Source organism: Rhipicephalus sanguineus, chromosome 5 (genome assembly GCF_013339695.2).
Source record: "Rhipicephalus sanguineus isolate Rsan-2018 chromosome 5, BIME_Rsan_1.4, whole genome shotgun sequence".
NCBI classification, from domain to species: Eukaryota; Metazoa; Arthropoda; class Arachnida; order Ixodida; family Ixodidae; genus Rhipicephalus; species Rhipicephalus sanguineus.
In genome coordinates this window covers 143,797,832-143,813,739 of record NC_051180.1, presented here as the reverse complement: position 1 = coordinate 143,813,739, position 15,908 = coordinate 143,797,832, and the positions used below count along the sequence as shown (strand labels likewise).

The 15,908-nt window shown below is 44.9% G+C and overlaps 1 protein-coding gene across 1 annotated transcript in view; it reads left to right on the top strand.

Annotated features, from left to right (window-relative positions):
• Positions 1–996: 996 nt before the first annotated feature.
• Positions 997–15,908, top strand: part of LOC119395004 (endoplasmic reticulum junction formation protein lunapark-B) — a 20,983-nt gene continuing 6,071 nt past the window's right edge. The window contains exons 1-4 of the mRNA XM_049416055.1: positions 997–1,209; positions 5,462–5,503; positions 6,504–6,691; positions 9,524–9,710. Of these exons, the coding sequence (XP_049272012.1) occupies positions 1,183–1,209; positions 5,462–5,503; positions 6,504–6,691; positions 9,524–9,710 (444 nt within the window). The 5' untranslated portion in view covers positions 997–1,182. The remainder of the gene's footprint in view (positions 1,210–5,461; positions 5,504–6,503; positions 6,692–9,523; positions 9,711–15,908) is intronic.

Sequence of the window (15,908 nt, the reverse complement as noted above, 5' to 3'; positions counted from 1 at the left end):
TTGTAGATCAATCTTTGGGCAGCTGGAATTCCTTTTGTCAACTACACCACTTCCTCGCTCAAACAAGAAAATTTCATGCTGAGCAAAGTATTTCCCAACTGAAGCTGGAAAATTTTCCAGCTGGAAATATAACTTCCCAACTGGAACTGGAAACGTCAAGCTGGAAATGGCTTTCCAGTCGGGAATTATTTCCATATCCATGCTGGAAATACCATTTCCAGCCTGGAATGGGTTTCATTCCCAGCTGGAAATTGTATTTCCAGCTGGGAATGGAAAATATCCAGCCTGAAGAGCCATTTCCAGCTGAAAACCAGGCTGGAAACCCGATTTCCAGCTGGGAATTCACATCCCATTTTCACGTGGGATGCCTAAGGGACCATGTGAACTTTTTGAATATAAATTCAACCATCTCCACAAATACCCCCCCCCCCCTCGACCTGGCACAACCGATTGCCAGGTCGGTGTACTCCTCTACTTCTTGGGGGGGAAAAATCTGGTACCGACAGGATTCATCCTTCGCCGTTGGCTGTTTCGATTAGTGGTACCCAACGGCGCCAGGTACTTCAGCATCCGTATGGATGTTGATAAAAGAAATTATAAGTCATTCGTATCGACGGAAGGGGGCTACAGGCGACTCTCCTGCACTGTTGAAGCCACCTATGCACTGGTTACATCCTGTCATTCCTTCTTTTTCACCAAAATCCCGACTGCAAGGAAGCTTGAAAGTAATGGAAATGATGCGTACTTCGCAGTCGCTTCGTTTAATAACTTCCAGCTATATATTCCGCGTAGCTGATAAAAGTACATCGCTAAGTAGGACGCGATCGTCGCATCGCAGCTGTAGCGGGAGTCAAAATATATATTTATTAATGTGCTAAGACAAATATTTCGATTAATATTAGAATAACATCGAAACCGAAACATGTGAGTTTCGGTTTCGATGTCATTTTTTTATAGGTGGCAGCAGCGCACGTTTCGCGACGCGCGAGACGCCGTCATTTCCGTTTACGTCATCGTGTGCTTCCGCCGCTAAATCCTCGGGTGAAATGTATTCGAAACGATTAACGTCCAGGAGGCTATAGCGACTCTTCGAGTCTTCAAAGACAAAATCCTGTGGAGCTCACCGATGTCACTCCAAATTTGAAGCTTCTCCGAAGGGTCCTCAAGACAGGAGAACGAAAAATGGGGGTCCTGTGGTCGAGATTCAAGGTAAGTATGGCCGATTCCCCCGTGCTAGCAACCACCGAGTAGTCTCTTGTAAACAGCGTCCGAAAAGCGTTTACACGCGCTACTTGTCAGCGAGAACGGTGTATCGATTGCTTCGTTTAATCGTTCCGTCAGTGTGGTATGTCGGGTGGGAGTGTCACGTCCGAAGTGCGCGAAATCTCGCTGCGTGAATGTCACCGCTGCTGCGGCGCTTTCCTCGTAGAGCAACGTCCTCGAATAGCTTTTGTTCGCCTTTCGAAGCCGTACCTGAGGAGCGAATCGGCGACGGCAGTTTCCGTAGATAAGCCGAACAAGCGGCAAACTTTTGTTGACATCCGGATACCGGCCTAACAGATTCCAGCGTCCCCTTTCCACCAGCGGCGCTTGTTACGTGAGGCTGGGCTTCGCCGATTAACGCAACGCCCGCGATGCAATGCCCCATAAATGGGCACATCGATCACCGGTAATAGAATGAAAAGAAAGAAAAAAAAATCGAATTGTGTCAGGTGCCGAGCTCAGACCAGTCGGACCGCTGCTTCGGGTCGTAATCAGACCTCGCAGGGAGTGTAACTTAAAGCCGAAATCTTCAGTGACACGTCGCGGCGCGGCCACTTGCTCGACAGGTATGCGTGGTCAGCGCACGCCGTAGTGGTCAGTGTCCTTAGTCGTTTATTTTTGGCTTGCTCGTTTGTTTAGTTTCCTGGTGCGCTATTGACTTGGCGATGAGTGAAGGCCATTGCGAAGGGGGATATGCCCAAGGTTTCCTTTGCTTCTTAGTGTCATGTGTACAGAGAATATAACATGAAAGAAAATGTGCGCTATTGTTGCAGTGTCATTTACAACGATATACTACTGTTATGGAAATAAGTGACTGTTTACGCCATATATTGACATAACAGTGCAAGGAAAAAAAAAACCTTTTACTGCGGTAAATGCGATAATTTGTGTGGCAGCAAGTGAGCAGATCTGTGCAGTATTTCAGTCACCATTGCTCATAGTATGTAGTGTGCAGTCAAATGGCTGTAGAGGGTGGGAGGATCTAGTTAAAAGGAAGGTTCTTGCGTGTGCCTTGTGCTTACATAAGTTATACAAAAATAGAATTTCTTGGAAAGCAACGCAATTCCGTGTACAATAACCATTCAGTGACAGAAAAGGAAAGAGAAATTCATTTAATGAAGACAAGATTCAGTGCAATCTGGTCCAAATTGAAAACAAAAGCGGTCATAAGCTGATGACTCATAAATGTGAATGCTGGGTGAACTCTGAACAGTGAAATAAATTATCACATAGTGGTGTACACATGATCATTGAAGAGATGTAAGCAACATTGACATTTTGTGCTAGTTGAGTAACAGATACTGTTATTTTAGATGCGAAATGCCAAGGAGAATGGCAAGACATGAGCTGTTCTTAACATACAACAATAGTTTTGTCAAGGGCGAATGATTAAAATGGCACCATAGGACAAAATCATTGAGCTATTTTAGGTTTACTGTGATATACGGGGCTAGAAAAATGGTGTGTTTTAATTAGCGCATATAATGAACAAGCACAGATTACTCTAGAAATTTAGTCATAACGCTGCTTTCCGTGGGCAGCTAAAGACTGTTTACGATGAGGTTACAGAAATGAATGTTCAGGTAAAAAATGCAAGTGAACATGGCTTTAGTGAATATCCTTATCAATACAGTTGATATTTGATTTGATGAAGTTTCACACGACATACACTCGTTGTATTCAGTACTTATTGTCGGCATGTATGCATTACATGTTTATATTGCCACAAAACATTTTACGTTTAAAATAGCAATAAACTGTGCTAATCGGTGGCTGTTCATGGCTTCTTCCTGTGCTTTTACTACAAAACGAGGAAGAAACAGGGACACATTGACAATGATGGATGGTGCAGAAACTCACAACTAGTTTATTAGTATCTTGGAGCAAATCATATAAAGGTTAAGAAATTAGAGGAGAGGAATGAAGGTGCAAAGTGAAGTGAACACATATAAAATTTTAAAAGTTTATAATATAAACACTTACAAATAAAAAGTTAATTTTCACGGGTTTGTAGGAATCAGTGAAAACTACTCAAAGAAACAAAAAAAAATATACACGCCACCAAGGAGAAAGAACAGGTTAGCTTGAGCAATGTGGTCATGCCATACTTACATGGCATCTCTCACTGCATCAAAAAGGTAGGTGAAAGACATAGCGTCACTGTTTTTTTCCCTGCACCACACAAGCTTAAGGGACTGTGCAAAGCTGCAAATGACAACTTGGCAGAGAAGAAACTGTGCAGTAAAGCAAAAAGAGGCTTTTATGCAAAGTGCTTAGCAGGTTGTATATCATATCCCCCTTGTTTGCAGCAAACACTGCATAGGGTCGACTGGACACTGCATTAATGAACGTTTCCATGCGTATGCCAACAATTGCAAGGAGCAGGTCATCTTGCACCACATTCCAAATAAGGCTCATGCGCACTAATTCTCTGTGACACCGAGTTGCTTGCACGCGGTGGTAACAAAGATGTCGGGGAGATCAAAGAAGCCCCATTCATCACAGCAGCAAAAGAGCAGTTTATTGGAACGCCCTCATTACAGCTAGCTCATGAGAAAAGCAAATTCCTAAAACATGATATACACCAATCTGTCTTAAGTTTAACTGGCCCACAAAGGCATCAGCTGATTGTTGTATATGTTATATTATTTTATATGTGCTCTTTTCGCCTTCACTCCTCTCATCTGATTGTCAATCTTTATATGACACATCATAAGGTACGAATTAAGCAGCTGCGAGCTTGCGCGCACCATTCGTTGTCAATGTGTCCCTTTTTTGTCCTCGTTTCATAGTACTCAGCGCAAGACAAAACCACAAACATTTCAGGTTGACTTTGTTGTATCAAATAATTACCCTCTATCCGGGTTCATCATATAGAGATTCAACTTTTTGCACTACGTTCAAGTTTTGCAGAAAGGGTGTCAGCAACCACACATTAGACTAGCATTTCTAAATGTGGCTTTTGTGTGCCTAAGATTATTTCCCACTTAATTAAGGGGCACTCAGAAAGACATGTGACACAGCTTGCACTGCCAACCTAATTGCCTCTTGCACAGCTGACTGTACTGCCCATTGTGTTCTGACATTGTCCTTTTGTCACAGTGTAATTGTGAGGTTTCACTCTGAAAATTTGGCACTTTAGCTGTGATACGGTGATGTTAACGTTATAATGTTGCTATGGGACAGCGATGCTTGGGTTGTTAGTAACCACACCGACTCCATTTCTTGTAAAATCTGCAAAGGTGGTTCCATGTTTGCCTTGCAGCTGGGGCCTGTTTTCTGTCGCACCTGCTGTAACATCGTTGTTAAAGGGACACTAAAGAGCAAAACGATTTTTCTCATATTAGTAACGTTCTGTTTCACGATACCAGAAACGCCACGCTTGCTGCGAGAAAACACTTAGTAAGCGAGAAAACGCGCAAAAACAAAATGTGGGTGGCGACGCCACTTTTCCGCACCATTCACCATGACGTCACATGTTTTGGCGGCACGTACTAAGGACTACGTAGTTCCTAATCGGTAAAAATGTACATTGTCCTCTGAGGGGGGCCATAGACTTATCATACCAAGTTCAGGGTAATTTTGTTGAGCCAATGGTGCCAAAATATGATAAATACACTTTGAAATCCGTGACATCATGCGGGGAGATTTCGGCGCGAAATTTAAAAATGAGACTTAGAACTTGATTTTCTCCTCTGTTAATAAACCTATGATGGCGAAATTAACGGCATTAGAGTTCTCAGAGCACAATTTATCTATCTAAACAGACTCATTGTTTCTCTTTAGTGTCCCTTTAATGTCTTATAGGTCAAAGAGAAGGGTTGAGAGAGCAGAGGGCAAAGGGGGGAGGGGGAGTAATCTTGAATGTCACAATAGTGAGCAGATCTATTCTGTGATGCTATGGTTCCTTGTTCCACAAAGTGGAATGTTATTTGGCTTGCGTGTTCGCATGGGTATTGTAGATTGTGCTTTCCTGCCATGTTCAAAAAGCTTCTCAGCACCGCTTTCAATGAAGCAAGCTGGAGGACTGAAAGTCTGTACCAAAATGTAACACCTAGTACACCTGAATATCATGAGGTTTCTTTTATCTGTATCATAGCCATGGGGATTGATTCTTTTGTAATTTTGTTGTTCTTGTTCCACTCAAGGGATGAACAGTCAAACCACGTCTCAGTGATGTTTTGCATTTCTCACGCAGAACAAGCCTGGAACGAAGGAGTTGCTAGACGACATTGAAAAGGTACAATTGCCAAATCCTTGAAGCAAAAAATAGCAGTCACGGTACAAATTTCAGGGTTATGTTGAAATCAAGTTTCGATGGCAACATATGTACTTTTTACACTTTTTGAGACATCGAACTTTGTCACTGTTAACACATTGATATAAAATACACCGAGAATAACTTCCGTTTTGTTAGTCTTATTGTGGAAAGCAAAGGAAAGGCCTGAATTTCAATGGAAGGTGATGTTTAAACATGAGAGCTTCTTTACTGCACTGTTCTATGATAGAATCACTTTAAAAAAGCTTTGCTAATGTGACAATGTCCAAGTTTAAGTGATTATCTGAGATACGACACAAATATTTTGAAGTACTTCTAATGTCTAGCAGTGGTGCCATTTGATAATGTCGATACTGCAAATGGCTGGGGCACAGTGTAAGATATATACTCTTTAGATGAGGACAATCTCTACGCGATCGACCAGATAAAATAACGGCACGCGTCTGTTGGTCCAGTGATGGCAGCGGATACCTATTGGAGGGGCGACACAAGACGAAAAGGTGTTTCTTCTGTAACAATCGGCACTTCACGGGAAATCTTAATTTCCGAGTCAGCAAAGACGGCTATGGCACGCTAGCAACTAAAGCTGAAAATGCAGGTCGCGTACGTGACCTGCAATGAACGTCGGCGTTGCCGCAGACCATATCTGTTGCTATAGCAATGGTACATAAAATATCTTCCGCCTTGAAGTTGCATCGTCTTGGTGGTAGATATCCGCTGCCATCAGCAGACCAACGGACACGTACCGTTGTTTCTTGATCTGGTCGAACGTGCCTCGCAAACAAACTGAGAAGTGTCCTCACCTAAAGAGTATCTACAGTCTTACACCGTGGGCTGGGGTTATATTCAGCGTGGCATATGCAACGTGCCATTATCATCATTTCTCATGTCTCTGAGTCGTGCTGTTTCTGAAGCGAAGAGTTGTCTTAACCGCGTTTGTTTCTTTCCAACTCTCTTGCAGAAAGTTCGAAATATAAATGAGTACAAATTGAACACAGAGCGACAGCAGAAGAGGCTCGTGGGGGCATTGATATTCTACTCATGTTTATTCTACATCTTGTGTATGATCATAACTTATGTGTGGTACTTCCCGAGGACACTTCAGGGCCAAGTGTTGTGCATTGTGCCACTGGTGCTGTTTCCTGTCGGGTAAGTGTGGCGTTGCACTTTTACAGGCTTGTGTCTTCAGGTCTGTTTAGATGTAGATTTCGAAGCCAAATTTTTGAGCTTGGAGTTATGCATTGCTTGTCAAACCATATAGAAGCGTCCTGTAACAAGCTCACAAAATTTGGCTGTAAAGAAACTGTATGGAAACTTTTACAAACCTTACAAAAACTTTGCATAAACTTTTCGTTGCTAAGAAACTTCACATTTTGAGTGTTTATATGTAGCAGTTCAACTGTAGAGGAGTCCGGCAACGCTGACAACTCATAAGATCAAATGATTTCGGCATAGTCAGTGTGCACGATAACAGCACAGTTCCGTGGCAATGACCCAGTCATGAAGGCACATGCCCAGCGTGCCCCAAATAAAAATGCTATTCCACACAGCCGCAAGAAAACTATGTTCACTGTCGATGTTATCGTAAATCAGGAGCATGCCATTCTCTGAAGACAACTATAAAGGCCGAAGTAAGGCACAGAGAGTGTTCTGGCATTTCTCTCATTCCTTTAGACTATTGTAGATTGTATGAGCGGAAAACAGCAGGAACAGAAGCGAAGAACTTGACAGGACAGATGCTCAACTTACAAGTGCAGTTTATTGGAAATTTTTTCTCACACGAGAGCACAGAATCGCACATGTGCAACCACCTTATCACTAGAAAGACAAGGCCAACAGGAAGGTTACTTATCCGAACTGATATGTTCCTATAGACTATTTTATGTAAGACATGTGGGCGCCGCCTCCTTGGGCTGTTAGTCGAACGTTTTCTTATTTATGTATTTCGCGACGTGAATTGATAATCTCAAGAAACATCGAATGAACCAACCAAACTGTTATCGTTAGAGGCTGGATTTTTAGGCACTAAAAACCTCGTTTTAGGCGCAAGAAATAGGCAGACAAAACAATATTTTAGGCTTCCAAAATCGTAAATACTGTAGGCACAATAAATTTTCACATAATTGCAAATAATTTCAAACGAAGACGTGCGCGACCTCTGTCTACGACAGGAAAACAAAGATTTTATTGCTTAACATAGCACAAAGACACCAACATTTGAACATAGCGTGCTTTGTGCTGCACGGTTCGCACTCCCGTGTTCTGCAGAGCGAGTCAAGTGTCGACTGTCTAATCAACACACTCCTGAGTGTCTTTCTGGAATGACTGAGAAGTGCAGAGCAGGAGCAGACAGCCAAATTGCTAAAAGACCAGAAGGGAGGGATTCCTCCTATTGGCCCAGTTGAATTGCGCAGAGCCAGTTTCTCCCCTGGCAGTGAACCACTGGCGTAGCCAGGCGGGGAGGAAGGGGTTCAACCTCCTCCCCTGCCCCGAAACTTTTCAGTTTTGTGTGTGTGTTTATACATGCACACATACAAACGCATGCACGAACATATATAAAGTATGGTTGTCCTCCCACCCCTGAAAAAGATTTCTGGCGCTACTGCAGTGAACGCCTTAAAAAGTAAATTACGAACAAAACAAAAGCTGCGGGCACATCACATTTTTCTTTCTTTTTTTTCTCTTCACTCTTCTTTCCGCTGGTGGCTCTCCGCGGTTTCGCATTCGCCAACCGCTTGGGCCTTGTCAGCATGCGGCGAATGCTCGCCGGCATGTCCCGCTTCACTGCTGCTAGAGTATGTTGAACTAGAGGACTAGGTTGAACCCCATAGTGCCTAACAGTCAATCTTACACGGTAACTTGAATAACGGTCTCAAACAGCACCCTGGAGCGAAACTTGAGGCTAGTAAATAGCGTTCATATAAGTACCAATTTTGAAATAGGCATTTATAGGCATTTGCAAGCATTTAGGCATGAATGCAAAATAGACATTTATAGGCACTATAGAAACGCTATAAAAGCCCATCTTAACCTCTAATTCATTCTCATATATCAAAATGGCGCGATGTCAAAATGGCTTAAGGAACAAAATAGGCATGTGCCCAAAATCCGGTCTCTAGTTACGTGCATACGTAACCGTAGCACAGTTCGTTTTTTTGTTCAAGATACAAAACAGCAAGGTTAACAGCCCAATATGGCGACACTAAAACCCATCTGTAAAATAGTCCATATGTACCTCTTGGTGATTATGACTTCAGCCACAGTCGAGAGACTCCGCTGCTTTGTTTCATTTGAACACTAATGCCACTTTCACTTTTTTTGCATTGCACTTAGACATATGTGACTTGTTGAACAATGCATGCTCCGAGGGTCATCCATTTTCACAAGAATGTGGCCAAATACATCTGATTTACTCGAGCTTGATGTTGCTAATCAATACGTATGCTTGCTGGGGTTTGTGGATGAGCTTGAAATATCCAGTTTTGCAAATTAACAATTTAACAGTTTTACTATATATGAAATACGGATTAGGGAGCTTTAGATATTGAGTCTTTTGGCAATGCAAAAATCCTTTCTGTACATTAAACCTTATACACTGCTTGCATTCTATTCTAAAATGGGTCAGGTTCTTCTGTACTCCCAGCAGTTCTGCTCATGCCAAGTTTTGCATTGCACTTAGGCATAAAACCTCAAGCTTCCCCTTCCATCGAAAATGTCACAGATAAAAAACAAATGCATGACGCAAGTTCTAAATTTTACTAGTGTGGCTTTCACACCATTGCCCTTGAAGTACATAATGGAGTAGTATAGTTAGACGAAAGGGTTGTGCCATGTGTTATGATTTCATTTATGATTTGTGTCTGTTTTTCACTGAGCATTCATACCGGATTAGGAACGACAAGCTACTCAGACAACTGTTATGGTCATATCTGTTCCTCATGCCTACTGTCCTGAACTTCTTTACTTTCGTTTTTCTCACAGAATTGTGCTTGCCAAAAAGCTGCTGCAGTGGTACTTCAGGAGAAAAATCGAAAGGAAGAACGAAGAGCTCACAGATCTGATCAAGCAGAAGCGCTCGGTGCTTGACAATGTCATGGAAACCGAGACCTACAAAGTTGCCAAGGAAATTCTGGAGAAGTATGATCCAGAAACGCTCAGGAAGAGTGTCGTGAGTACAAGCGTTGTTTCTGTTGCTGAACTTGGGTACTGCCTGTCGTCCAGTTTCGTTCTTAGGCGGGGTTGTGATGCACTTCCCTGAAAGTACTGGCTTTTCAAATTACAATGATTAAATTAGGTTTACCTATGTTGCATTGTTTTGGCTATGTTAGTTATGAATGAGGGGTATGTAATGTCCTTGCATGGTCGGATAATTTAGACTCAACAGAGATCACCTGAATGTAAAAATAGAAAGTTTAAAGTATTAAGTTCACGAGAAAATGAGTAAGTTCATTCCACAAGCAGCAGAAAAGGGCCTGCTGCATTCAACATTTTTGTGAGATTTGGCACGACGAAGCGCTAGAGCATCTACGAGCGGCGGGGCTGGCACGGTGCCGTGCATCCTGTTTTATCAGTCACAGGAAATGGTGTCACCCGTCAGCGCATTCAACGCTCGTCACATGAGATATAACGGAACGTTTGTCAGAGAATACAGCCTAGGTTTAATTCACTGCTGTGTGTACAAATGCCTGCATGCGACCCGGTCAGTTCATATTCCAACGATTGTCTTGGCTGTCACTACAGATTGGCGAATGTACATTCATTGTATGCACTGAAAGTTCATTTATTGGCAACATGACAGCAGTGAACAATGCAATGGCCTAATGATAGCAGATTTTTTGGCAAGTCATTTTCTGAGCCTTTCTTCATAACCCAGTGACTGATGTAGTAGATGTCAATGGTGGGCACCACTAGAAATTGCTAAAGTTGTGGGAGATTGTGTCAGTATGTGTTTAACACTCCCTGTTTTGCTCACCGCATTACTCTTTGCCTAACACATGTCTGCATGTCGAAAGCCCCTAGCCACCAAAAACAGAAAACGGCTAAACTTATTTTATGGGCAGTAACCGTTTGCTTTGATTAGACAGGAGGGGCAAAGGAGCCTGAAAAGAGCACTGTGCACTCTAACCACAGTTTTCTTGGGAATGTGTAATGCTATAATAGACAAATGAGGCAGGTCTTAAAGGGCGTCATGAGAATCTTGTTGTTTGTGTCAAGCTCTCACTTTTTAAGGACCTTTCCACTTTTAACATAATACTACTGCATAAACAAAGCTGACATCCATTTCTGGTATCTTGGTTGTTACATGGGTTTAATGTATAGATGAAAAAAAATAAAGCTCCACTTTATTATGCACGGTTGTCATTGAAAATGCAAATTTTTTTCATAAACCATTCATGGTCGTCTATTATAACAGTAAGCGTATGACGCATAACTATGTTGTGCTTTCGGCATGGCACCACCCAGTGTCAGTGGGCCTATTTTGCAGTGTGCAAAAAAAAAAAAGCCGCACTTATCGCCGAAATTAGCTGCATGTGCAAGTTATTGGCAACTACTTCTGAACATGTTTTCGCAAAAATATAAGTAAACTTCATTGCACATTTAAACGGAGTCCAGACAGAAAATTTTTGTGTTGTTTTTATTCCTCTGTTGAACGGAGCAATTGCACTAGGAGCGTCATTTCACCGAGAGTGCAACAAAGAAGGAATTATGTTACCTTTCAATCAGACCATTTCGAAGCATGTGCCAAATAAGCATGGCTTAGGACGTGAAAAAAGACTGATTTCATTATCAAAACATGCCGTGGTAGCCTCGTGTTACCAGATACTTACTGGCGTGCGCACAAAGACTATGGCCGGGGTTCGAAAAGTTTGTTCAGCATTCGATGGAACAAAAAGGACAGAATGTAGTGCGCACGTGTCTCGAAAGGAAAGTGCACAATGTGAGTGGTTGATTTCACAGTTTTTGACAATGTGGCCATTGTTCAACTGGTATGACCTTCGAACACGCCGTCAGCATGTGACATCCACCTCTGTTTTAGGTCACCGGTCGTCGTCGTTCCCGCATTTGAAGTTGTGCTGCGCTTGATTTTCCACTTTGAACAGGTCATTTAAGGGGGGACATCGGTCTTAGAAGGCCGAAAATCGCGAAAAAATCGACGTTTTGAAGCTGACATTTTCGGAATCTATATCTATTTTTGCACAAATCTGCTAAGTTTGTAGCTTCTATTTTCATTATTTCCGCCGTAAAATCAATCTGTAACACCAATATGAGGTTTGTCTGAGCGCAAATTGACACTAAAATCGCGCTCTTTCCGCGCTGAACCGTTGCTGGTACACACGGGCTATCGTGGCCATCTTGATCTCGTTTGGAAGAGCCGTTTTTCATCTTCAATTTCCCGCCACCCCTGGCTCGCCTTGCTCATTGGTTTTCTAGCAAAAACGCGTCATCCAGAAGTACAAGCGCGCGATTCTATTGGCTGCTTGGGGCACGTGACAAAATCTAGGCATCTGATTCGCCAAGCGGCGTTTCCGGCGTCTGCTTCACCGCCGAGACGTGCGTGAGCGTGCGCCATTTTGTCGTGGTGTTGTCGACTGCCTACAGCTATAAGTCCTGTCATCAAGAAGTTCCGCACGAAACACAAATTCGGAAAGCGGGTGAGGCGATCGCTAGCAGAGAACTTAGGAAGCGCCCCGCAACGACCCAGAACAACGAGGATGACGAACTCGCAGCGGCCGTCGACGCCAGCGCGGTAGGCCTAACGGACGCTAGTCCTACGAGCCCGTCAGTTGCCGACAACGTCGCGGAAAGCGGCCGTGTGCGTCACGACACACAAATTCTGCAGCCCCAATAGATAGAAGACAAGAAGAAGAAGGCAGAAGAGAAGCTGCAAGAGATTTCATCTGTTGCGGCGACGGAACGGAAGCGCAGCCTTATCGCTAAACGCGCGGGTCCCCCATCTGATAAAACGACTTTCACCATCCTGGACTTGGAGGCGGTAAATGCTTTGATAACATTGCATTTAAAGTGCAAGATTTGCAACGGAGACACCGAGATCAGGAGAGGCGAGCGGGAATACGGTCTTGCCGTCAAGCTTGAGCTAGTGTGTGTGAACTGCGGTGACGGGTCGTCAAAGGAGTTCGCCGCGCGTCGACGGACAGCAGAAAATAAATCCATTCACAGTGAACGTGCTCGCCACCCGCGCAATGCAGGCTACTGACAACAGGCAGACTGGTTTTAACGACATATTGTCACGCGCTATAGGCGCTGTAGGGGTAAGAACAGCGGAACGACAAGACGCGAATGACAGACACAATCCAAGCGCTCCTTGCCTTCGTCTTCTTCGCCTCTTTCCGGCTGCCCACGGCATGCTGGCTCAAAACACCAGGTGGCATTATTCCCCCTCCCAACGGAGCATCGACTCGATGCTGACACGCAAGAGATACTCTGAGGGGGCCGATAAGGAAAAAAGCTAAACAAGAGAAAAAAAAAAATAAAAGAAATACGTTATACAGTCGACGACCGATAATTCGGACTCCACGGAGAACGTAAATAAATCCGAATTATCGAATGTCCGAAAAAACGAATGCGTCAGAAAAAAAAATACTTTTACTGACACTTCAGGGTCCCGGTGGCCGAAAAATGTTGTCAATGCGTTGCTGCCCGCACTTCCGCTTACGTGCAACCAAGTCCGCCTGTATCTCCGCCAGTGTGATGTGATTGCTGTACGATGACGAGCTGGTTTCGTTCGCGAAGGCAACGCGTCTGTGCGGCGCACTTCGCGGTCGCACAGAGAGGCAGCATGAATGGCGGCGCGGCGCGTTTGGGTTCTCGCCTATTAAATGCGTGCACTACGCAAGTAACTGCCCCAGGCCACATGCACTATCGAGCAGTTGACTGAAGATGCTTATCGTAAGGCTTGTCAGTGATTGAGCCGCACTGGCGCGTTTGCCACCTGCCACCATCACGCCTCCGTGCATTTGCACTGCTTATCCGCAAAGACATCGCCGCATGGCGCCGTGATAGCGGCCCCTTTGAATTTCCGGTCCGCTTCACCCCATAACACTTCGGCATCGCGACAAAGCTGACTTTTCAGACTCTGCTACTGTCGTAAACAGGTCGACTCACGAAAGCGCTGGTTCGAACCTACGAGATGATAGACGCGGCAGAGGTGGGGGCTTCAATTATTGCCTTTCGGACCTGCAATTTGGGCAGAAAGTCCGAAAAATCGGACGCTGAAGAGTTTTAGCGTCCGAAACTTCCGGCGTTCTTGACCATTGACGTCTATGGGGCTGGTGACGGTGCCGCGAAAGCGTCCGAATTTTTGAGCATGTCCGGAAAATCGGGCGTCCGAAAAATCGGCATTGACTGTATCTGCCGCGTTTCGTTGTCGTCGGTGCGGCCTTCGGAGCTGGCTGTGAGGGCACCGTTGGCGCCATTTAACTCAGATCGTTTGAGACAGCAGAGCGCAAAATAAAACAAGTCCCAAGATAAAAATGAACGCGTGCGCAGAACGCTTTACCGCAGACGCATTCAACAGAACGGTGGCGATAGCAGCGCAGCGCGGGGAGACAGGAACCGGAATATAGGATGTTCGCGATGTCGATATGATTTCCCATAGTTGACCAGTGCCTCCAAGATCGGCATTTCCAATTAGAAATCTCTGAGGCACAACGTAGCGATCGAAATAAAGCCTCATAGATCCCCAATTAGCTTTCGTTTTGATCTCTGAGGCCATACTTTGTATGGTATGGGCGCCGGAGGAGATAATGGCTGGCGATTCGGCGTGCGCGACAGCCTCGGACAGGGTCCGGATTATCGAATGTAGATCTCGCAGCTGTCCGAAATATCGGTCGTCTTTACACATTACTTCTATGGGATCATCGGCGGTGCCGCGCTACTGTCCGAATTACCGAGCATGTCCGAATTATCGGTGTCCGATTTATCGGTCGGCGACTGTAACATATAGCGAAGATGCAGGCGAAAGAAAATGCGGTCTGTGGTCCACAATAAGGGAAGAAAACGCAGTTCACAGTTCTTTGGAGAGTTAACTGACAACAGCAAGGGGAAAAGAAAGTTTGCTGCACGACGAAAAGAAGAATAGGAGTATCACCGCTTAAAATATGGTTTTAGGCGGACGACATGTACAACCTCTGTGCGCGGTACACGGCGATGCCGAGCCTCCGTCTGGGATAACTTCATAGTTAACCTCGCTCACACGCCTTAGTACTTTGTACGGTCCGAAGTACTTGCTCAGGAGTTTCTCACTGAGACCTCGTCGTCTAATGGGGGTCCAAACCCAAACTTGGTCACCAGGTTCGTAGGTAACTTGTCGATGGTGGCTGTTGTACCTTCGTGCATCTGCACACTGCTGCGTTCTTATGTGCATGCGGGCCAGTTGACGCGCTTCCTCTGCGCGCTGAATGTAATCGTCGCGTCAGGAGCTAGCTGCCCGTGCTGGGAGGTGTCGTCATAAGGAATCATAGCGTCCTAGCATGGATTGAACATCTCGACCATAAATGAGGCGGAATGGTGTGAATCGAGTCGTTTCCTGCGTTGCGGTGTTGTACGCAGACGTTACTTACGGTAGGATTTCGTCCCACGTTTTATGCTGCACATCCACGTACATAGAGATCATGTCCGCCAGTGTTTTGTTTAGCCTTTCTGTCAAACCGTTAGACTGAGGATGGTATGCAGTGGTCTTCCGGTGGGTCGTGTAACTCAGCTTGAAGATGTCGTCCAAGAGCTTTGCCGTAAACGCTGTCCCTCGGTCAGTGATGATGAATGACGGGGCGCCGTGACGAAGCACAATGTGATGTATGAAAAACTGGGCGACTTCGGATGCTGTCCCGCGCGGTAGTGCCTTCGTCTCAGCGTAACGCGTCAAGTAATCAGTGGCGACAAGATCCACTTGTTTCCGGAGTAAGACAAAGGAAACGGCCCAAGGAGGTCCACCTGATCAAACGGCGTACGCGGTGGATCGATGGGTTGTAGGAGGCCTGCAGGCTTTAAGGGTGGTGGCTTGTGACGCTGACATTCGCGGCATCCTTTCACGTAGCGCTTGACGCAAGCAGCCAGTTTAGGCCAGTATGATAGTTGTCGCACCCGATCAAGAGTCCCTCGAGTAGCCAGATGGCCAGATGTCGGCTCGTCGTGGCAAGCTAACAGGATGTCATCGCGAAGCGCTTTAGGTACGGCTAGGAAGATAGATCTGCTGCCGACATCCAGTGTTTCTTTGTATAATATGCCCTCTCGTAAGCAAAATGACGGCAAAGTTCGCGAAATAGGATGAGGGATTGACGCGTGCCGCCTTCTAAATGATCAATGATATCCTTAACTCAGCGTCCTTATCGTTGTTTAGCGATTAGAT